The sequence below is a fragment of the Heptranchias perlo genome, chromosome 30 (assembly GCF_035084215.1).
Source record: "Heptranchias perlo isolate sHepPer1 chromosome 30, sHepPer1.hap1, whole genome shotgun sequence".
NCBI lineage: Eukaryota > Metazoa > Chordata > Chondrichthyes > Hexanchiformes > Hexanchidae > Heptranchias > Heptranchias perlo.
This window is the reverse complement of record NC_090354.1, coordinates 32,134,976-32,157,797: the sequence shown is the minus strand read 5'-3', so window position 1 is coordinate 32,157,797 and position 22,822 is coordinate 32,134,976. Positions and strand designations below refer to the sequence as shown.

The window sequence follows — 22,822 nt, the reverse complement described above, 5'->3', positions numbered from 1 at the left end:
TTTTAATTCACTGTAGCGTAAAGATATTTTCATTAAAGTGCTGCTGAACTCCACTTAGCACATCGGACCCTGCCCATATTTGTAGACCCGGCGCTCGCCTCCTTGAGCACGGCGCCGCTTTCATTCGGGCGGCACCTGGCAACCTGGCTGCTGGGGGGCCTGAGTAACAGCCACGGCGATTGGATGGCGCTCGGCGCCCTGGCCAATGGGCGAGCAGCGTCTTGCGATGTACTGTGGCTAAGGAGTGGTTGTCGAGGTGGCCGGAGCCTGATTAAAGTGTGAGTAAAGGAGGGCCGGGTTAGGCAGTGAAAGTGGCGCCGACCGAGGGCCAGCCCCGGCCGCGGAGGAGGAGGAGGAGGGGTGGCCTCCTTACATGATGGGAGTCGGCACCGCGTTATCACTCGCAGGGCCTGCGGGTGAGACCCGGCCGGGCTGGAGTTTGTACCTTGACCCCTCCCCCACTGATCTCCCCTTTCTGAGGCACAGCTGCATGGTGCGCGGGCTAACCTCTGACACCTTATCCGAGCGGCGACTGCCTGAGGCCATTCTACCGTGGGGGGCATCGCATCTGAGATCAATCCTGTCTTTGCTTGAAAACAATTATCAGGCAGCTGTCAGCAACAGGAACCTTAGCTAGTTATTTAACTTCATAACCCAGGGACGCTGAGCCCAGTTGTAAGGTCCCCACCACTGTCATGGTTGAGATCATGATGCCGGTGATGGACTGGGGTGGACAAATGTAAGGAGTCTTACAACACCAGGTTATAGTCCAACAGTTTTATTTGAAAATCACAAGCTTTTGGAGGCTTCCTCCTTCGTCAGGTGAGTGTGGGATTCCATAAAAGTACAGCATATGTAGAATCATAGAAGTTACAACATGGAAACAGGCCCTTCGGCCCAACATGTCCATGTCGCCCAGTTTATACCACTAAGCTAGTCCCAATTGCCTGCACTTGGCCCATATCCCTCGATACCCATCTTACCCATGTAACTGTCCAAATGCTTTTTAAAAGACAAAATTGTACCCGCCTCTACTACTGCCTCTGGCAGCTCGTTCCAGACACTCACCACCCTTTGAGTGAAAAAATTGCCCCTCTGGACCCTTTTGTATCTCTCCCCTCTCACCTTAAATCTATGCCCCCTCGTTATAGACTCCCCTACCTTTGGGAAAAGATTTTGACTATCGACCTTATCTATGCCCCTCATTATTTTATAGGCTTCTATAAGATCACCCCTTAACCTCCTACTCTCCAGGGAAAAAAGTCCCAGTCTGTCTAACCTCTCCCTGTAAGTCAAACCATCAAGTCCCGGTAGCATCCTAGTAAATCTTTTCTGCACTCTTTCTAGTTTAATAATATCCTTTCTATAACAGGGTGACCAGAACTGTACACAGTACTCCAAGTGTGGCCTCACCAATGCCCTGTACAACTTCAACAAGACATCCCAACTCCTGCATTCAATGTTCTGACCAATGAAACCAAGCATGCTGAATGCCTTCTTCACCACCCTATCCACCTGTGACTCCACTTTCAAGGAGCTATGAATCTGTACTCCTAGATCTCTTTGTTCTATAACTCTCCCCAACGCCCTACCATTAACGGAGTAGGTCCTGGCCCGATTCGATCTACCAAAATGCATCACCTCACATTTATCTAAATTAAACTCCATCTGCCATTCATCGGCCCACTGGCCCAATTTATCAAGGTCCCGTTGCAATCCTAGATAACCTTCTTCACTGTCCACAATGCCACCAATCTTGGTGTCATCTGCAAACTTACTAACCATGCCTCCTAAATTCTCATCCAAATCATTCATATAAATAACAAATAACAGCGGACCCAGCACCGATCCCTGAGGCACACCGCTGGACACAGGCATCCAGTTTGAAAAACAACCCTCGACAACCACCCTCTGTCTTCTGTCGTCAAGCCAATTTTGTATCCAATTGGCTACCTCACCTTGGATCCCATGAGATTTAACCTTATGTAACAACCTACCATGTGGTACCTTGTCAAATGCTTTGCTGAAGTCCATGTAGACCACGTCAACTGCACAGCCCTCATCTATCTTCTTGGTTACCCCTTCAAAAAACTCAATCAAATTCGTGAGACATGATTTTCCTCTCACAAAACCATGCTGACTGTTCCTAATTAGTCCCTGCCTCTCCAAATGCCTGCAGATCCTGTCCCTCAGAATACCCTCTAACAACTTACCCACTACAGATGTCAGGCTCACTGGTCTGTAGTTCCCAGGCTTTTCCCTGCCGCCCTTCTTAAACAAAGGCACAACATTTGCTACCCTCCAATCTTCAGGCACCTCACCTGTAGCGGTGGACGATTCAAATATCTCTGCTAGGGGACCCGCAATTTCCTCCCTAACCTCCCATAACGTCCTGGGATACATTTCATCAGGTCCCGGAGATTTATCTACCTGTAGTCCGAGAACAATGCCTGGTGATTACAGATAATCTTTCCAACTGCCCGTTACCAATGCAATCAAAGGACTTGAATGGTGTTCAGACAGGGAGACATTACATACAAGACTTCCGAATACACAAACGGTCACAACACAAAGACAGGCAGAGAGAGAGAGAGACACACACCCGAAAGGCAGAGAAAGAGATAGAATGACCAGTTGTATTAAAAACAGATAACTTTTTTCCGCTGGTGGGGTTATATGTAGCGTGACATGAACCCAAGATCCCGGTTGAGGCCGTCCTCATGGATGCGGAACTTGGCTATCAATTTCTGCTCGACGATTTTGCGTTGTGTGTCTCGAAAGCTGCCTTGGAGAACGCTTACCCGAAGATCGGAGGCTGAATGTCCTTGACTGCTGTCGAGCAGAAATTGATAGCCAAGTTCCGCACCCATGAGGACGGCCTCAACTGGGATCTTGGGTTCGTGTCACGCTACACGTAACCCCACCAGCGGAAAAAAGTTATCTGTTTTTAATACAACCGGTCATTCTATCTCTTTCTCTGCCTTTCGGGTCTCTCTCTCTCTCTCTCTCTGTCTTTGGTGTTGTGACCGTTTGTGTATTTGGAAGTCTTGTATGTAATGTTTCCCTGTCTGAACACCATTCAAGTCCTTTGATTGCTTTGATAATGGGCAGTTGGAAAGATTATCTGTAATCACCAGGCATTGTTCTCTGACTATATATATATATATGCTGTACTTTTATGGAATCCCACGCTCACCTGATGAAGGAGGAAGCCTCCGAAAGCTTGTGATTTCACATAAAACTGTTGGACTATAACCTGGTGTTGTAAGACTCCTTATGGTTAAGATCAGCTAACTAAGCGAAGACCAGGGATCAAACTTTGAGTAGTTTCAAGCTACCATTTTTATACTGAGTCATTGGGACTTATACTTTTCGAAGAGTGTACAATTCTGCAACTTCACAGTAACACATACCACAGTAACACATACCACAGGGATTCCTTTGTGCATTGGTAGGCTCTGTTTGTTTAAAATTTGCTCTGGACAGGGTCTCCCTCCATGTGTAGATGTAAGTGTTTGTCTCAGAGACAATGAATGATTAGCCATGACAAAGACTGCTTCAATGCAATCTTGTGGCCTTTTTTTCCCCATGACCACCCCTTTATGTTGTGCTCCCCTTGAGCACGACCTGTTTCCTGCAAATGTAAGGAATCTTACAACACCAGGTTATAGTCCAACAGTTTTATTTTAAAATCACAAGCTTTCGGAGATTATCTCCTTCGTCAGGTGAGTGAGTAATCTCCGAAAGCTTGTGATTTTAAAATAAAACTGTTGGACTATAACCTGGTGTTGTAAGATTCCTTACATTTGTCCACCCCAGTCCATCACCGGCATCTCCACATCATGTTTCCTACAAGTATCTGCTTTTATTTAGCCCATTGATTTAGTATGGATTTTACTGCAAATACCAGAATGTAATAGGTATTATCCTTGATCTTTCAACCATACAAGTGACAATTTCTTAACTCTGTAAAAGACTGTATCAGGCTTTCTCCTCTAGGGAACATTTTGCAGAGATGTATTTTGACATGAGAGAAACAAAGGGAAAGCTGGCACTCATGTATTTGTCAGCATTGTTTTAATAGGATATAATATTGTGTCTCCAATAATATTGGCACTGCTAATTTTACTACATACCATCAATTAGAGTGAAACTGTTCCCCAATTCGTAATGAAATGGATGATCCAACTTAGAGCACACTAGTTGGCTGATTTGGGAAATTGATAAATGTCACACTGGTACAGTAGAAAGTGATCTTTTGAGATTGGGGCTGAGACACATTGTTGTGCAGAATGGAGGGAGTTTTACTCTGTATCTAACCATTTGTTGCTGACATTTGGGCACTTGAAGTGGAAAGAATTCCATTCTCCAGCACTAACATGCCCTACCTCAATGAAAACTAAGGTAAAGTGTGAGAGATACTTCAAGACATTACTGATGCAGCAGGTATTGCAGCTGCAGTGCAATCTCACCTTGGTACCATTGGAGCAGAGTTTTCTAATTTGACTGCTTCAGGAGTTCAGTGCCCATTTACACTGCAGGCTGCTATGCCCTGTTTTTTCTGTAAGTTCAGAAGATTCTGCATGTCCAGCAGTTCTCGAGCCGCATTCCCAGTCTCCCTGCAGACCTTCCCTGATGAAATTGAATTGCCCCAGCTGGCCCAGTGGCGTGTGCCAGCACGGGCAACCTTTGCCTTTTGTAGGCATGAAGCAAATCCGCCTGAAAAGGTGATGTCCCTCACCTTCTGAGGCAAGTAGACCACCTCGTTTAGATTTCACAGCTACCTTTGGAGACAGGACTGTGATTATAAATTTACGCACATGTCTCACTGGACAGACTTCCCCAAACTATAGGCAATGAAACTGCAACATTCTCCAAATTTGATAAGTATGGCGCAGGTATGAATTGCTTCAGTATCGCCCCCAGTATCGGTTTGTGTCGTTCTCTCCGTCATACCAGTCTAGTGTGTCGACTGAACTTTGCTATTTATTGATATTGCAACTGAACTTTTCAACAATTGCTGATCGATTTACTGTGCTACGCCTGGCCTGATAATCTTGTCCGTGGCCTTTTATTCCTCCTTGTGGACCGTGGCCCTTCTGTTTGTAATTCTCTGTCCTGGAAGCTCCAACATTGACTGCTTGTGCAGGCACCATGAGGGCAGTATGCATCTGAAGATAATTAAAAATTTAGGGATGGGATTGACTCAGTCAGTGGCTGTTTTCAGCCTTGTTCAATCCACACATGACCTCTTCATTTCCCCCAACCACCCAGAGAACGAGTGTCATCTGACTTTATTTATGGGAAAAATGAAAGAAAGACTTGCATTTACATAGCGTCTTTCATGACCTTCGGATGCCCCAAGCGCTTTACAGCCAATGAAGTAATTTTAAAGTGTAGTTACTGTTGTAATGCAGGAAATGTGGCAACCAATTTGTGCACAGCAAGATCCCACAAACAATAATGTGTTAATGACCAGATAATCTGTTTCTAGTAATGTTGGTTGAGGGATAAGTGTTGGACACAGATGAGAACTCACATGCTCTTTTACCTCCACCTGAGAAGGCAGACGGGGCCTTGGTTTAATGTCTCATCTGAAAGACGGTATCTCCAAAAGTGCAGCACTCCCTCAGTACTGCATTGGAGTGTCAGCCTAGATTATAGTCTCTGGAGTGGGACTTGAAAATTAAAACCTCTGACTCAGAGGTGAGAATGCTACCCACTGAGTCCGGGCTAACACCTAAAGTGTTAAAGAGAAGTGTCACAGTGGAACCCAGTTCTGTCCTTGCTCAACCCCTGAGCACAAACATTATCAAGTGGGAATGGGGTGGGGAGGTTAACCACCAGCAGTAAAGACCTTGGCTGATATTCTGTCCTCCCCACACATCCCCAACTAGCAGTCTGAGGTCATTTGTAACACCACAACTGAGATCATCAAACTCAAGGCAAACTGATAAACGAACTTGGTGCTCTTCTAGCAGGATGTTCAATTTCTATAGTTCCTGTAGATGAATAGTTTTAATCCCCTGCCCAAGTATTTAAGTGCCCCATTGGTGTTGATTCGTACCTTTTCCAATTAGAGCTGCAGTGAAACCTGCACCTTGCTCTCTAAGGATTGTCACCATATAACTCAAGCTCTGGCTGCTGCTCTGTAACATGCTGCACCCACAGTGGATCAATATCGATTGTCTTGGAGTACAAGACTAGAAGTCTCTGTTTCCTTTTCCCCCTTCATACCTTCTACTTTCCTGTCCTAAAGGTACTGATCTGCTCCCTTGGCACGGGTAGCCTTCTAGTACCCCAGCCAAGCAACCACTCCTCTGAGTTTTGATAAGCTATTTAATGGTGGGAGGTATCCTTGCCGAGGCTGATCCCGTCCTCCCTCAATATCCTCCCACCCCATCTTTCAGCATCAGTCACTAGATAGTGATTAGGAGGGAGAACCCTGGCTCGGGTGTAAACCATCCCCAGGGTCCTGGAGGACTCCTGGAGCCCATGATGCTATACAGCCCCCCTCCCCCACAGGAGTCCGAGTCTTCAGCAAAGAAGGGGAGAAATTTGTGAGGGGTGGGGGGGAGCAAAACAGAGTGGAGGCAATGCTTTGTACAATGAAGGTATTCTTTCCAGTCTGTTTCACTACAGTTGCGTGGTTTATCAACTTCTCAGGGTTGGATTCCTGTCTATAAGCTCTGACAGTATTATAGATATATCATCACCATATGAAGGTTAGCAAATTATTTGTTTTATGAAAAATTACCATTTACACTTTTCAGTTGAGATAACTTTCATTTTGGCCAATTTTCTCCCTCTCAAGTGTTGACTCCTGACTGGGCTAGGGTTCCCGTCTGGTACTCCAGGCAATTGGTCTTTATTCATGTGTGACAGTGAGCGTTAGTAGGCTGTTCGATTAGCAGGGTCATCACGGCAGAGCTCAATCTTGCCTCACCTGATGTTCACGTGGACACGGTTTGAGTGGGGCCCTCAGTAGTAATCAGGAACAAGAGCCTCGCCTAAACAAGGAGAGCTGAGGCCACTTGTGCTGTACCACCATCCCCACTGAGAATGCACATGGAGCCTGGGAACTTCAATAAAACCCTTATATTCCATACACTGCAGCTAATGACGCCCAACACTGTTGTCGAGGTCTTCAACCTGATAAGATTACATACCTGGGCTCCCCTGTACTCGATGCAGTACATTAACTCAACCTTTCTGTTCTGGTCTTAGAAAGAGGATGTTCCTGGTCGGCTTGACAGGTGGGATTGCCTCGGGGAAAAGCACCGTTGCTGCTGTGTTCCGTGAGCTTGGGTGCCCGGTTGTGGATGCTGATCAGATAGCAAGACAGAGTAAGTTTTGAATATCAGATCTCTGAGAATGTGCGAATATATACCCTGTGACAGTACTGTGAAATTGCTGTTTCTCTTTCTAGAGGTTGTGCCCTCTGTCTAAGTACAAGAGTTTCTTTGTGATATTTAGTTCACATATTGAACGGGCTGAAAAAGTGACGTGCCTGGCGAGGAAGGGGCTATTACTTTAACTTCGTTTCAACGCCAAGCTGATCATTTCAGGCTCAGACTTGGAGTTTACATCAGCCACTAGTACAATGGAAATTGAAGTATAGGTTTTACAATGGCTCTAATATATGTTTGTGCATAGAAGGGCAGCACATAACCACTATCCAGAATCTGCCCTGAATATCACTAACTAACTACCTGCAGAAAAGAAACCCAACAGCACAAGAAATCTGGCTAATTTTGAGCAAATAAATGTGGTGTCATTGGAGTTTGATTATTAACTGAACCATCGTCCCTTTCCAGTCTGTTTGGGTCCTGAAGGTGGGCGGCTGCTGACCGTCAATGTTAGATAAGTAAATTTATCCCATACTGTACCTGCCCTGGGAGTGTTTGATGGGACAGTATAGAGGGAGCTTTACTCTGTATCTAACCTGTGCTGTACCTGCCCTGGGAGTGTTTGATGGGACAGTGTAGAGGGAGCTCCACTGTATCTAACCCTGGTAGTAAATACAAAAACAATACTCTCATTCCAACTCAATAATAAATAACTATTAGGGTGTCTGCTGGATGCAGCTCCTGTTTATTAGTGAACTGTACCCGTGACATTGTCAATTTCATATCTAATAATGTGCAGGCTCACTATTCCCAAAGATGAGTGCAAAGTCAAACAGAGGCCAGCTCCTGACTTATTCCAGCTCGGATTACATGGCATTAAAACCGAAAAGGAATATAATCATCCAGGATGGGAGGGGGAGGGAGTCTAACTAGTCTGGCATTCAGTTGATGATGTCATATGAGAACTCTTGCAATATCAGGTACAAAGTTCTCTGGTGGATTACTCAATGAGCTGTGTAGTGAACAAGAGATTCACATTAGACTGGTAAAACTGTCTAATGTGAATATCTTCCTTTGCTGTTGAGAGGTAGGCATGGAAACAAACACTCTGTGCATACTAGCTCAGTGCAGACTAAGGATTGAACCTGGGCTCTCCTAGCCTGCCTCAGCAGTACATTTACATGCTGTAGACCATAAGGGGAACACTACAGCCGTTTATTGCAATCAGAGCAGAATTAAATAAAATCATCCCATCCTTGCACTACTTTGCCACAAAGATTTTCTTCTGCTGGGACAGGGGAGATTACCTCTGTACCACAGGCTGGTATTCTGTTCCATTCAGTGCATCAGATCAACAAGGTGCAGCCACTCACTGGATCATCCTGGGCTGAATTGAGTCCAGTTTGATAGGTTTGTGGGCATAATGTCGAGCACTGACGTATCAGTGCTGTCCTTTTCACAAACACCTGTTCAGAAGTTTATATATTTATTACTCCAAATACCATTTCTCCACATATTTACATTGTGCACCATTCATAAAGTTTCTAGTAGCCAATTGCTGGTTATCTGTTTAATTTGCAAGTTCTAATCTTCCTGACCTAAGGAAAAAATGATTTGATTTCACTTTGCCACAGACATATTTTGCTCCAGCTGCCGATCCATTTCCTCTTTCTGTGGGGAGAACTGACAAAGGGTTCCTATCTGAAACACTGACCCATCTTCCCTCCTTTCAAATGCTGGCGGACTGGCAGTGTATTTCTAGCAGTTTCAGCTTTTATTTCAGATCTCCATTTTAAATATGGCTTTGCATTTCCTGTGTGTAACAGGGTACCATTTTTCACTCCCAACACATTTATCCTGTTGAGATGCAGTATGTGTTCATCTTCAGAGGTTTGCATTTCACAGCTGGTGATAAATTATTTGCAAGGAATGCACACCGAATTATTTACCACAGCATTTCAGATTTTCTAAGTAAAAAGAATTGAGCAGCTACAACATGAGCTAATGCAGGGCCATCAGGGCACATCAGGTTCCTTACTTAAGCCAGTCAGAACAAGAAGTACCAGACGCACCTGCACCACACAACAGAAATGCCCGACATTTGCAGGCTTAAGATTGATGTGTAGCTGAGTAGTCTCACTGCAAGTACGTTCTGATTGGCCCCACAATTGTGCATTAGGTTCAGTGAATCCGACCTCACGGAAAGCATACTGAGTAAAGGGCAGGCCTGTTGGTGCATTAACTCCCATTTAGCACACAGCCAGCACGCGAGGGAGAATGCACCCTCGGGTAACCAGCAGAGCCCCACCCACTCAGTGTATTCACACTAAAACCGTTGTATCTCTTCAAAGCATTTTCACTTCGCACCGGTGCTGCAGTTTTGGTGTAAATGCAACTTAAATGCTGTCTGAATCTGATGTGTCAAAGCAGAGTCAGGCACTCTGGATGGGTGAGTCTCAGCCTACTTCACAGCACGTCTCAGCCCCCAACTTACACTCCATTAATTAAGCATTGGTGCCAAGCCAAGACTGCCCCCCGGCTGTGTGTTTTCTCCCCTCCCCCCCCCCCCCCCCCCCCCCCCCAGTCTCTGTGTGTGCTGTGTCTCTCCCCACCCCCACCCCGACCCACCCCCCCCCTTTCTTGGTCTGTGAATGTCTGCCTGTTTTTCTGTAGGAGAAGTAAATACAATTATGCTAAGTAAGATAATGCATTGAATATCAGCTGGTTTAATAACTGTAATCAATCTTGCTCATACCTTGCTGACCCTGAATACATAATTGTTCAGACTGCAGGGTAATGCGGTGCTGCTCCTTGTTATCACAGAAACAGAACTAATGGACTTTGCATTAATCAGAACAAATGTCCCAGGCACCCACATGATGTTTACAGCACTTTCTCCAACACATCGGGGGTTTTCTTGACCTTCTCTACCACTTTATGCATTTGCCTCAGTTTCTCAAAGTTCCTTTGTGCTCTTTTATTCTGTTTTCAGTTACCGTCCACTCCTCTGGTTCCATCCGCTGTCCTGACTCTGCACTGAACAATTGAGATACTCACAATGCGTGTGGGCAGTCCAAGGCTGTGGAACTTGGCAATTGCCCTTTTAATTGACCTTTAAATCTGCAGTAATCACCCCCAACTTCAAAAAACCCATCCTTGACCCCTCTGTCCTTGGAAACTACCGCCCCCATTTCCAACCTCCCTTTTCTCTCAAGTCCTTGAACTTCTTGCAGTCTCCCAAATCCATGCCCATCTTTCCTGCAACTCCATGTTTGAACCCCTCCAATCAGGTTTCCGCCCCTGCCACAGCACTGCAGCCATCCTTATCAAAGTCTCAAATGGCATCCTATGTGACTGTGACATTGGTAAACTATCCCTCCTCATTCTTTTCGACCTGTCTGCAGCCTTTGACATGGTTGACCACACCATTCTCCTTCAATGCCTCTCCTCCGTTGTCCAGCTGGGTGGGACTGTCCTGGCCTGGTTCCATTCCTATTGATCAGGTTGTAGCCGGAGAATCTCCTGCAACGGCTTCTCTTCCCGCTCCCGCACCGTTACCTCTGGAGTCCCCCAAGGATCTATCCTTGGCCTCCTCCTATTTCTCATCTACATGCTGCCCCTCGGCGACATCATCCAAAAACGTGACGTCAGATTACACGTACACTGACGACATCCAGCTCTACCTCACCACCACCTCTCTCGACCCCTCCACTGTCTCTGATTTGTCACACTGCTTGTCTGACGAGCAAAAATGTCCTTGAATTAAATATTGGGAAGACCGAGCCATTGTCTACAGTCCCCGCCGCAAACTCCGTTCCCTAGCCACCAACTCCGTCCCTTTCCCTGGCCGCTCTGAGGCTGAATCAGACTGTTTGCAACTTTGGTATCCTATCTGACCCTGAGCTAAGCTTCCGACCTCATATCCTCTCCATCACCAAGATTCCGTAACATCGCTCGTCTCTATCTCTGCCCCTGCCTCAGCTCATCTGCTGCTGAAACCATCATCTATGCCTTTGTTACCGCTAGACTCGACTATTCCAATGCTCTCCCGGCCTGCCTCCCACCTTGCACCCTCTGTAAACTTGAATTCATTCCAAACGCTGCAGCCCATTTCCTAACTTGCACTAAGTCCTATTCACTCATCAGCCCTGTGCTTACTGACCTGCATTGGCTCCTGCACCGGCAACATCTCGATTTTTAAAATTCTCATCTTTGCTTTCAAATCCCTCCATGGCCTCGCCCCTCCCCAACTATGTAACCTCCTTAGCCTTAAAATCCTCTTAGATCTCCTCCAATTCTGGCTACTTGTGCATCCCCGATTTTCATCGCTCCACCGTTGGCGGCCGTGCCTTCAGCTACCTAGGTCCTAAGCTCTGGAATCCCCTCTCCACCTCTCTCTCCTCCTTTAAGATGCGCCTTAAAAATTACCTCTTTGACCAAGCTTTTGGTCACCTGTCCTAATATCTCCTTATGTGGCTCGGTATCAAATTTTGTTTGATAATCGCTCCTGTGAAGCGCTTTGGGATGTTTTACCATGTTAAAGACACTATATAAATGCAAGTTGTCATTATTGTTGTTTAAAGGAAATGCAGCTATAGAGTCTCCACTGCTGGTTGTCACACTGGCATAAAGAATGGAGGAATTTGATGACTATCATTTTTTTAGTGCAAACTCTACAAATCTCTTCAGGTTTTGTGCTCAATTTTCTGTTTGCAGTAAATGTAATGACTGAAAGGTTTTCCAGGCCTGTAAGTGTAACCTGCCTGGTGGTTAGAAATTACTTCTTTTGGGCTGATGTGAAAATCAGAGGGATGTGGATCCTAAGACTTTCAATTTACATTGACCCGTTTCTGTGCTGTAAAATTCATTCGGCCAAACTGGTCTATGCCGGTGGTTATGCTCCACACGAGCCTCCTCCCACCCTACTTCATCTAACCCTATCAGCATATCCTTCTATTCCTTTCTCCATCATGTATTTATCTAGCTTCCCCTTAAATGCATCTATGCTATTCACCTCAACTACCCTATATGGTAGCGATGTATCTAGGATACAGATGCTTACACCGAGAAATCAAAATGCCAGTAGTACTGCTCCTTAAATGCAGTGCTGTATTGAAAAGGGTTTTGGATGATACCACATGCTGTGCCAGGGCGAATAACCTGGAAAAATATCGGCTGTAGATTTATAAGGTGGCCAGTTTTCTTTCCAATTATTTTTCTTACTGTTCTGACTCCCCCTGTTGACTTAGTAAGTAAAGGCAGTTTCCAGAGATGTACAGAACCATATAGACCAGAAGGTACCAGGTTCGATCCTTGGCCAGTGCTGTTTCAGCCAGGGCGACAGGTCAGCCACTATATCAGCGTCTATAGACTAGAGTACTCCCCCCCCCCCCCCCCCCCCCCCCCCCCCAAATTGGGCTTCCGCTGGGTAGACCCCCCCACAATAACTGTCAGTGTGTTGAGGGGGGAATCAGGGAATGTGTTGAATTCACGTTACGTTTTATAATTGCGAGGTTGTGTAGGATCAGATGGAATTTCAATTTCTATAGAAACCTGAAAGAATTTCAGATTGGGGATGTGGGAGTTGGAGTGCTGGCTTTCTGAGTAAGGCTCACAGTATACACAGGTAATTTCTAAGGGTGAATTGCTGGAAAATGTACTTCCTCGTATCAACTGTAAAATGTACAATGAGTGTCCTGTATTTATTTCCCATAAGTTGTTCAGCTGGACTCACCGGTGTACTGGGCAATAGTGCGTTCCTTTGGTAAGGAGATCCTGCTGGAGGACAGAGAAATCAACAGGGAGAAGCTGGGCAGCATCATCTTCTCCGATATGGAGAAACGGCAGCTCCTGAATTCTATCACTCACCCAGCAATCCACAAAGCCATGCTCAAACAGATCTTTAAATACTTTATACAAGGTAAGGAGTGAGCTGCAAGCATGTTACATAAGAACATAAGAAATAGGAGCAGGAGTAGGCCAATCGGCCCCTCGAGCCTGCTCCGCCATTCAATAAGATCATGGCTGATCTGATCCTAACCTCAAATCTAAATTCATGTCCAATTTCCTGCCCGCTCCCCGTAACCCCGAATTCCCTTTACTTCTAGGAAACTGTCTATTTCTGTTTTAAATTTATTTAATGATGTAGCTTCCACGGCTTCCTGGGGCAGCAAATTCCACAGACCTACTACCCTCTGAGTGAAGAAGTTTCTCCTCACCTCAGTTTTGAAAGAGCAGCCCCTTATTCTAAGATTATGCCCCCTAGTTTCACTCATCCTTGGGAACATCCTTACTGCATCCACCCGATCAAGCCCCTTCACAATCTTATATGTTTCAATAAGATCGCCTCTCATTCTTCTGAACTCCAGTAAGTAGAGTCCCAATCTACTCAACCTCTCCTCATATGTCCACCCCCTCATCCCCGGGAGGGGATGTTCTTTTTACTTTGTTGCTGATTTGCTGCAAAATGTGAATACTGTAATTTTGTATAAGTAGCTCTGCCTATAAGTTTGCATATTTTTATTTATTCATACCAATGTAAGAAAATATCGACAGGCAAAGACCTGGTGTCCCTATTAGTCATGATCCCTTATCCATCATAATATAGGCACCCCCTACCCACCAGGAGCCATGTGATCTCCTGGGAGAGGCAAAAAAACCTGTAAAAACCCAGGTGATCTCCGGTCCAGTTCTCGCTTGAATGTGTACAGCGAATCAGCGTTCACTGCACGAGCTGGGAACCTGTTCCAGAGTTCCACTCTCTGGGAAAAGAAGAACTGCCTAATATCCAACCTAGTTCTGCCCTTACATAACTTGTAAACATGACCCCTGGTCCTCCCTAACCTGTCCAGTTGAAATAATTGTCCCATATAAACACAATCTAGTCCCTTCACATTATTTTATAAACCTCAATCAAATTGCCCCTGAGTCACGTGCTAATTTTAGTAGAAAAAACCTTATACGCACTCGTAATACAGGTAAATGAACTTCGCGTGTATATTTACTTAACAAACATCTGCCACCATTCAGTAACCAAGGAAGTAAAACACTCAATGATCAAAAATCACTGGCATACTCTACTTTTACTCTCATTTTACCAACAAACACAAAAAAGTGAAAGTTCACTTGTACAAGCCATGCGAATGAAGATTGAGATCACATGACCAATGATGGTGTCTATTACTCATTTTTTATTTACTAATCAGAAATGTAATTAGCCACATATGACTAGAGGCTAATGTATTGGACGACCCAGGCTTGGTCCAGTGCCAGAACCGCCACGCTGCTGTACGCAACTCTTCTTTGTCAATTTTTGTGCTCATCAAGCTAAGGGGGGCCAGTGCTGGAGACTGGAACACTTTCCATTTTGCTCACCATGTCAGCATTCAGCAGTCCCAGGCGAGAGGCAGAACAACGCTCCTCTACACTGCCCCAACATTGTTTATTCCCAGCCTCAGAACAGCACCCCCTATTACATGTGACGTTTCCCCACTTCTCACACCAGGCATCCTGTGGCATCTCTGAACGGGATTGTCAATTAGTGCTGAATTAGGGCTGGGATTGTCAATTAGTGCTGAATTAGGGCTGGGATTGTCAATTAGTGCTGAATTAGGGCTGGGATTGTCAATTAGTGCTGAATTAGGGCTGGGATTGTCAATTAGTGCTGAATTAGGGCTGGGATTGTCAATTAGTGCTGAATTAGGGCTGGGATTGTCAATTAGTGCTGAATTAGGGCTGGGATTGTCAGTTAGTGCTGAATTAGGGCTGGGATTGTCAGTTAGTGCTGAATTAGGGCTGGGATTGTCAGTTAGTGCTGAATTAGGGCTGGGATTGTCAGTTAGTGCTGAATTAGGGCTGGGATTGTGATGTGGGATAATGGCCAATGGGGACTGCCTGCAGGGCAGCAGAGAGATGTTACACTCAGCCCACTAATCTGAGCTGGTTTTAAATCTAGTTTGCAAGCATGAAAAAGCCATTATCTAACCCACAACACTACCCACTCCCCCTTATGAATTCACCAGCCTATTTAGACTTCATCGCCAGAATTGTAATCTGTAAAGAAGACAATAGTTATCTGAGGACACACAAGTTACAAACAGATTTATTTTGTGCAGTACAGGTGTGTAACCATGGTTTTTTTTTCTTTGCAGGATACCGGTATGTTATCCTCGATGTACCACTCCTGTTTGAGACCAACAAGTTGGCCAAGTTTATGAAGCATACTATAGTTGTTTACTGGTAAGTTAATGTAAAGCTGTAGACAGCAAATAGATGAAAGCCATTGTCTCGGTGATACCCAGCTGTCTGTGTACCACGAATTGAGTATATCCTGTATTCTCCTCCTGAAGTTCCTAGTTTATGTTAGTGATGAGGAATGGTGTTGAGGAGCACTGACTGGTAAAATGCAGTTCTGTACTGTGATTGGCCACTTGGGTGGGAGGAGGTGGGGAATTGTCCCCATTACAGACGTGGTCTTGGTTCATCAGGGATTCAAGTAATGTTGAGGGATTTCTTCCCCCTCAACCCCACTCCCAACAAGCTGAATTGGATAAATCACCTCGCTTTAGTGTTGCCTGAAGTAACTTGAGGACAGAATAGAGACAAGCCCTGATTTTAATTCCGAGCAGGGGCCGAAGTGGGTGGCAAACCGTCCTTACCTCAGCAGAGTGTGGCCCGGGAGATTCTAACTGTGCACGTCCTGAGGGACACTGCTATGTGGGGGCACAGGTCTCCCTTCTGTCCCCACATCCTTCCGAATGTCACTTTGGGGCCATTTCTGTGCACAACCTGGTGGCCATTTTGAGAGCAAGTTTCCATCTGTCCCCTTCAGCTGAGACTGAACGGAGACCAAGAAGAGGTTGAGGGCAAAAATTATTCCAGAAGTGAGTCGTCTCCTGAACAAGAAGAAACCACACTGCTTATTCTATTTTCCTCCAGTCTCTTTCCCTTCTCTGTTGATGGTACTGACTCCTACGATACTGTGGGCATCATTGGCCCTCCAGAATTGGCATCATTCTCCATGTGTGAGCCCAGGGAGTGAGTGTTGGCTGGCCGTTTCCCCATGGAGGAAATTGCAGACAAACCCTTAATAGCCGGAAGGATGAGGGTTTGGGTGCTACACAGCAAATAGGAATAGGAAGTCTGTCTGACTCTTGTTCCCCTCTCTAACCTATCACCCCAAGTGCTGGCACCTGCTGAGATCAGCTAACTCAGCACAGGCCAGGGATGGGACCTGGGCCCTTCCTGCTCTGTGTAGCTCAGTACGGAACCATTCCCATTTATCCATTGACCATCTGGGACAGCTTATAAAATCGTAAATCGATGAAACTATGGTGTTACCGGTGAAGCTTTGTGTCGGAGAGCTTGTGCCGATTGCCTGTGGTGTGTGGCTGACGGCTGTGTTTGTTGTGCCCCCAGTGACCCTCAGGCCCAGCTGACCCGGCTGATGAAACGGAATAATTTGACGCAGGCGGAGGCAGAGCAGCGTGTAGGTGCCCAGATGCCATTGGAGCAGAAGCGGAAGCTGGCGAGCCATGTAATCGATAACTCTGGGAGCGAGGCCAGTACGTACCGGCAGGTTTGCAAACTGCACTCTCAGCTCGAAGACTCCCTGGACTTTTTAGCAGTCAGGTTGCTCGCCGCTGTCACTCTCACAGGAATCGGAGGCCTTTTCTACATGTTGATAAAAAGGTGCATTTTTTAAAATGACAGGCTGCTCTGAACCAAGATAAAGTCACGGTGGATGCTTTACTTTTCTGCCAGAAAGGTCGATTGGGGTATAAAGTGTAGGATGGAGGTGCTGCTGCTGAACAATCTTTCCCCTTCTCCCCATGATAATTGTTATTATTCCTCTTTTATTCTTGTAAAACTGCAGAGATCAACTCTGAAGAGACCTCTGCCCAAATTATGGATAGTCAAGAGTCCTCCTTCTGCTTTGCCAGCTTCTCTGAACCAAGATGTACCAATCAAGCGACAGATTTCCCAGTACATAGAGACCATGATTGTTGCTGCGCTGCTGTTCACTTGCAGCTTTTAATCACGCAAAGTGGGCAATCCTTTATTTGGATATCGAAGACGGGCAACTGAATGCTGTTTACTTCCTTGTTTATTCTGAGTGAGCACTGGAGAGATGTTTGTGAAACCTGGCCTTGTGTAAGTCGCATTCTGTGGCCCGCAGATTACTGAAACAGATGCTGCTTCTAACCAGAGAGTGACCGAGGTGAATCTAAAGCAGGTCGATGTCACTGCACCAAGCTGACGTCCAGATTTCTGACCCCACATCGCCTGTTTATTCCAAAGAAAAGCGCAGCTCGCTCGGGGCAAGTGTAATGCAAAAGGTGGCAGTGTATGGATTGCCCCTTAACCATATCTGCTGTCCATTGATGTGATTTAGAATTACACTGAGGGTTGCCTGCTGGTTGATGCTGTGCTTTTTTTGTTTCAATAACGTCATACACACTTTGCGGTCTATTTTCTTGATTGGCGGGGGGGGGGGCGGGGGGATGGTTTAGATGGTGGTGGTTAATATATTCTTACTGGCCTGCTTTATTTCTCCGTTCGGTTTTATTCACCAGGCAAGAGAATGGACAATTGACCTGCCCTCGGGCCTCGTCAATGTCAAACCCACTGCTGAGTCTGCAGGGGTGGCCTGGAATGATTGCACTCTGTTATCATTTATTTCACTCCTTCCCCGAGCACAAGAATTTGGCCCATGGCCCGGTGCTCTCCTGGCGACATCCCTCTCCCGGTGACGACCTCCCGGGTGCCCCCTCGCTCTGCTATCATCCATTATGCACTTGCAGCAAAGACCAGTTTCACCACCAATGCCTCCTAAAGCATTGCTGTTCATCATTAGCACTTTGTGCTAATGTCACCCGTTTACTGAGTAGTTGTGGGATTCCTGTTTATTTAGTGGGATACAGTTGAACGCTGTCTTCTGGATGATGTGATGGGGACTAATTATTCATGGACCAAGAGCTGCTTGTATAAGCATTGTGGGAGAGAGACAGGTGGAAATAACCACCCTGTGGTTCTGACTTGAAAGTGTTGGGGTGACTTCATGTCGTGCTAGTATTGTGTTAATGGCTGCAGCTGAAACAAGTTCCTGCTGACCTCGGTCTCAATGCAGGTCCTTGTAGGCTCAAGTCCATTGCACAACACTGCAGAATTCAGTATAAATGGGCCCGCGGCTAATGTGGTTCAATGAGGGTGTCGTGAGGTTGAAGTTAAAGCATGATATTAGACACTACAGAGAAAACTTTCCTCATATCAAAAGGGAAGGAAAGTCTAAGGGAGGTATTTTATTTTAAAGTATTCAATATTTAAAAATATTCTTTGTTTGTCAAAATGTATTTTTTTAAAAACCTGGTCGTGGGTAATGATGGGCAGACCTGGTCGGGAGAGACGGTCAGACAGGGCAGCGATGGGCAGACCCAGCCGGGAGAGGCGGTCAGACAGAGCAGTGATGGGCAGACCTGGTCGGGAGAGGCGGTCAGATAGGGCAGTGATGGGCAGACCTGGTCGGGAGAGGCGGTCAGACAGGGCAGTGATGGGCAGACCTGGTCGGGAGAGGCGGTCAGATAGGGCAGTGATGGGCAGACCCAGCCGGGAGAGGCGGTCAGATAGGGCAGTGATGGGCAGACCCAGCCGGGAGAGACGGTCAGACAGAGCAGTGATGGGCAGACCCAGCCGGGAGAGACGGTCAGACAGAGCAGTGATGGGCAGACCCAGCCGGGAGAGACGGTCAGACAGGGCAGTGATGGGCAGACCCAGCCGGGAGAGACGGTCAGACAGAGCAGTGATGGGCAGACCCAGCCAGGAGAGACGGTCAGACAGGGCAGTGATGGGCAGACCCAGCCGGGAGAGACGGTCAGACAGGGCAGTGATGGGCAGACCCAGCCGGGAAAGACGGTCAGACAGGGCAGTGATGGGCAGACCCAGCCGGGAAAGACGGTCAGACAGGGCAGTGATGGGCAGACCCAGCCGGGAGAGACGGTCAGACAGGGCAGTGATGGGCAGACCCAGCCGGGAGAGGTGGTCAGACAGGGCAGTGATGGGCAGACCCAGCCGGGAGAGACGGTCAGACAGGGCAGTGATGGGCAGACCCAGCCGGGAAAGACGGTCAGACAGGGCAGTGATGGGCAGACCCAGCCGGGAGAGACGGTCAGACAGGGCAGTGATGGGCAGACCCAGCCGGGAGAGACGGTCAGACAGGGCAGTGATGGGCAGACCCAGCCTGGAGAGACAGTCAGACAGAGCAGTGATGGGCAGACCCAGCCGGGAGAGACAGTCAGACAGGGCAGTGATGGGCAGACCCAGCCGGGAGAGACAGTCAGACAGGGCAGTGATGGGTGGACTCGTCCAGTCTCCATTCAAACAAAGACTTGATTTTTTTTTTTAAAAAGGAATGCATAAAGTACTTCCCTTGTGCCACCACCACTTACAGGGCTTTCTTTTCCCTTTAACCAGTGCTGCAGCTGCCCTGGAGGTGGATTCCCAGGTTCCATCACTCTCCAGTTACACGCCCAAGTGAGCATTCTTAATATATGAGCCTAGAGAGTGATTGCCAGCAATCCGACCGTGGTGAGGCTTCCCATGTAGTCCTCGCTCAATATTGACTCATGCACTTTCCAGCAGGGTCACTGGATAGTGATTATTCCCCCCAAAACCCAGGGGAGCTGGTGTCAATTGTAACGCCCTTTTACTGCTGCACTGACTCAATAGTTCTTCTACAAAAAATGTTTTATGCTTCTCTGTAATAACAAAGCTTTACTAATTGTCTTATTTTCTCGCTCTTGGTAAGACCAGATAAGATGGCCCATTTACAGGCCAAAGTGAATGTCTTGAATTATCGCAATATACTCAAATGGTGTATCTCCTCGAGGGAAGATGAATGCCCTTGCCACTTCAGTTCAGGCTGCGTTCTTGGTTTCAGGACAAATGACAGCTAGAAATTAAAATCAAACAGTGTGGCCATGAAGCTTCACTTTCTGTCTAATTTCTGTCCATCTAGTTTAAGCCTCACGATGCCCTGAGTATATAGAGATGCAGACCTGTCTCCCACATGTGCATTCTGTGTAATTGCCCACGTAGGAAGACTGTAATTGGGTTGCTTTCCCTGAAGTTGTCTTTGTAAATGATGTCTGGCATATATAAATAAACCTACATTGTCCTGTTTTTGGATCAGTTTGAAACGAATGTTTGAGACCGAAAGATCTGTTGAAATTATTTTCTGCCTGTTGATGTCATAGCTTTACCAGCACTAATCTTTAAGAAGCTGCCTCCTGCCACGTGTGTCGGTGCGGGTGTAAGCTTCAAATAGTGTGAGCTGATGACATTTGACACTTTCTCTCCTTTGAGCGTGACAGTGGGGAAGGGCCTGTTGTATAATCAGATCAAAGTGCTGCAGGCTGGCCCCATTATCAAGGCCATGCTATAAAAACAGGAAATGTGGATCAACTCCGTTGCTGTGGAGTTCGGTTGCCACTTTTTGCAAGGTCCAAAGCCCCAGTTTTGCTGAATTCCTGGCTGCTGCCTTTCATTCAGTGACCTGTTTCTACACACTGGCTGGGGCTCACACTAAATGCAGCAAAGTCAGCAAGGTTCAAATCTGTGACAGCAAATCACAGGTCACACCGAACCCAATTTTGGACATTTGACAAGAACTTCATTATAGAAAGAAAGAATTTGTATTTATAAAGCACCTTTTACTCCAGGACCTCCCAAAGCACTTTACAGCCAATGAAATACTTTTGAAGCGTAGTCACTGTTGTAATGTAGAGAAACACAGCAGCAAATTGAGCACAGCAAGATCCCGCAAACAGCAATGAGATAATGACCCAATATTCTGTTTCTGGAGATGTTAATTGAGAGGTAAGTGTTGGCCAGGACACCGGGAGAGCTCCCCTTCTCTGAAATAGTGCCATGGGATCTTTCACATTCACCTGAACAAGCAGGCGGGGCCTCATCTGGATTCCCATGTGATGCCTAAATGGTGCTGTGAGCACAAGCTGTGATTCCATGCCTGTTCCGGAAACAGTGTTTCAGCCTCTGTTTATATTTTAGGGACAATTCACTCAAAATCTGAGCCATCCTGAAACAGGGCTTGGTAGCTCTGGAACTTGCAAAGACCCCCAGCCCGGCCCCTCTGTTAGGAGTGATGTGTAATACAGGGAGCTATAGGAGGCCAAAAGGGTGGTGGGGGTGGTGGGGAGGGGGGGGGGGGTAGGGGGCAGTGGAATTAATAAATTACCTTCGACATGCAGACTATGAAGCACATGTTCCCCCTCAGCCCTGTGCTGCTTCATGTTTTTTTCCATAGGTATTTTCCTTAATATTTCAATACACGCACTTAAGTTGTAGCTCTGTTTACAGGTCTATGTGCTCTGTAATGCAACCCCAATATACTTTAGATATGACTCAGCGTGATATGAGGAAGTATGCTGATTTAAATCAGTTTCCACGGAAAAGCTTGGCAGTAACTTCAGGTCACTTTCTGTACCGTCTCATCGGAGAGGCAGCACCCTAAATGGAGGGTATGGAATCTGATGGGTCTGAACCCAGCTCTTAACGCTAGTTTCATCAATGTTGTTCACCTTTTGAAGACTTCAGTAGCCTATTCTTCCCTGCTCCTTCCCATTAATAAAGGATAATAATAAAGGATAACCTTTTGCTTTGCACAGAGAACAGTGAACTTAGAAATGCCTCATCACCGTGTTAATTTTCCTTATAATTATTGCTCATTTCGCCACTGTGATAAAGCATTGGCGACATAGTTTGACTGCTAATAGGGGTGTTCACGATGCAAGAGTTTCCAATTTATTTTGTTTTTAAAGAGGCATTGTCTTTGTGAAAAAGAGTTGGGCAACACGTCCCTGTACATTTGCTAAGCGCTGCTGTGCAGTGATGCAGAACCTGACGCTGAGCAGTTCCCTAATGGCTCAGCTGGTTAACGCAGTGAATAAACAAGCCATGCAGACTAGAAGATCTCTGGCCCATTCTCCGGTCTGTGCTGGGTTACCTAATCTCGCCTGGGGGTGATAGGCCTCACTGGTCTCAGCTCTCCTGAGTTAGGGAGGGAGAGGTCAGCCAGAGTTCCTGCTCCTGATCGGTGTCCAGTGACCTTTTATTGGGACGTGTGAAGATTGGGCTCTGCGATGATACCCTCCATGGTTGAATTGCCTATTCTCAGTCTATGTTCAGACATGAAGGATGGTCATCTTGGTGAGGTAACATTGTCCATGGAACTGTACCCAGCAAGGAGTGGAGGGAGAGAAAATACCCGGGCACAAAAACCACATGGAATGTGTGCTGGCAATGTTACTGTCTGTAAAACTCCCCAGTAACCGAGACAGTGCCTCTTTAAAAAGTCTGAATGTAATTGTGCACTAAGAAATGTAAGTGCTTTAAAAATACATCTGTAATGTCAGATTAGAGCTTTATATAATTATGAAAATTAAACTTTATAAATATGA

General features: G+C 46.4%; 1 protein-coding gene across 1 annotated transcript; it reads left to right on the top strand.

The window, feature by feature from the left end:
• Positions 1-97: 97 nt before the first annotated feature.
• Positions 98-22,822, top strand: dcakd (dephospho-CoA kinase domain containing). Its single transcript, XM_067969127.1, has 6 exons — positions 98-278; positions 7,228-7,346; positions 13,066-13,269; positions 15,500-15,587; positions 16,767-17,039; positions 17,224-22,822. Exons 1-6 carry the CDS (start codon positions 184-186, stop codon positions 17,234-17,236), a joined length of 792 nt encoding a protein of 263 aa, XP_067825228.1. The 5' UTR covers positions 98-183; the 3' UTR covers positions 17,237-22,822.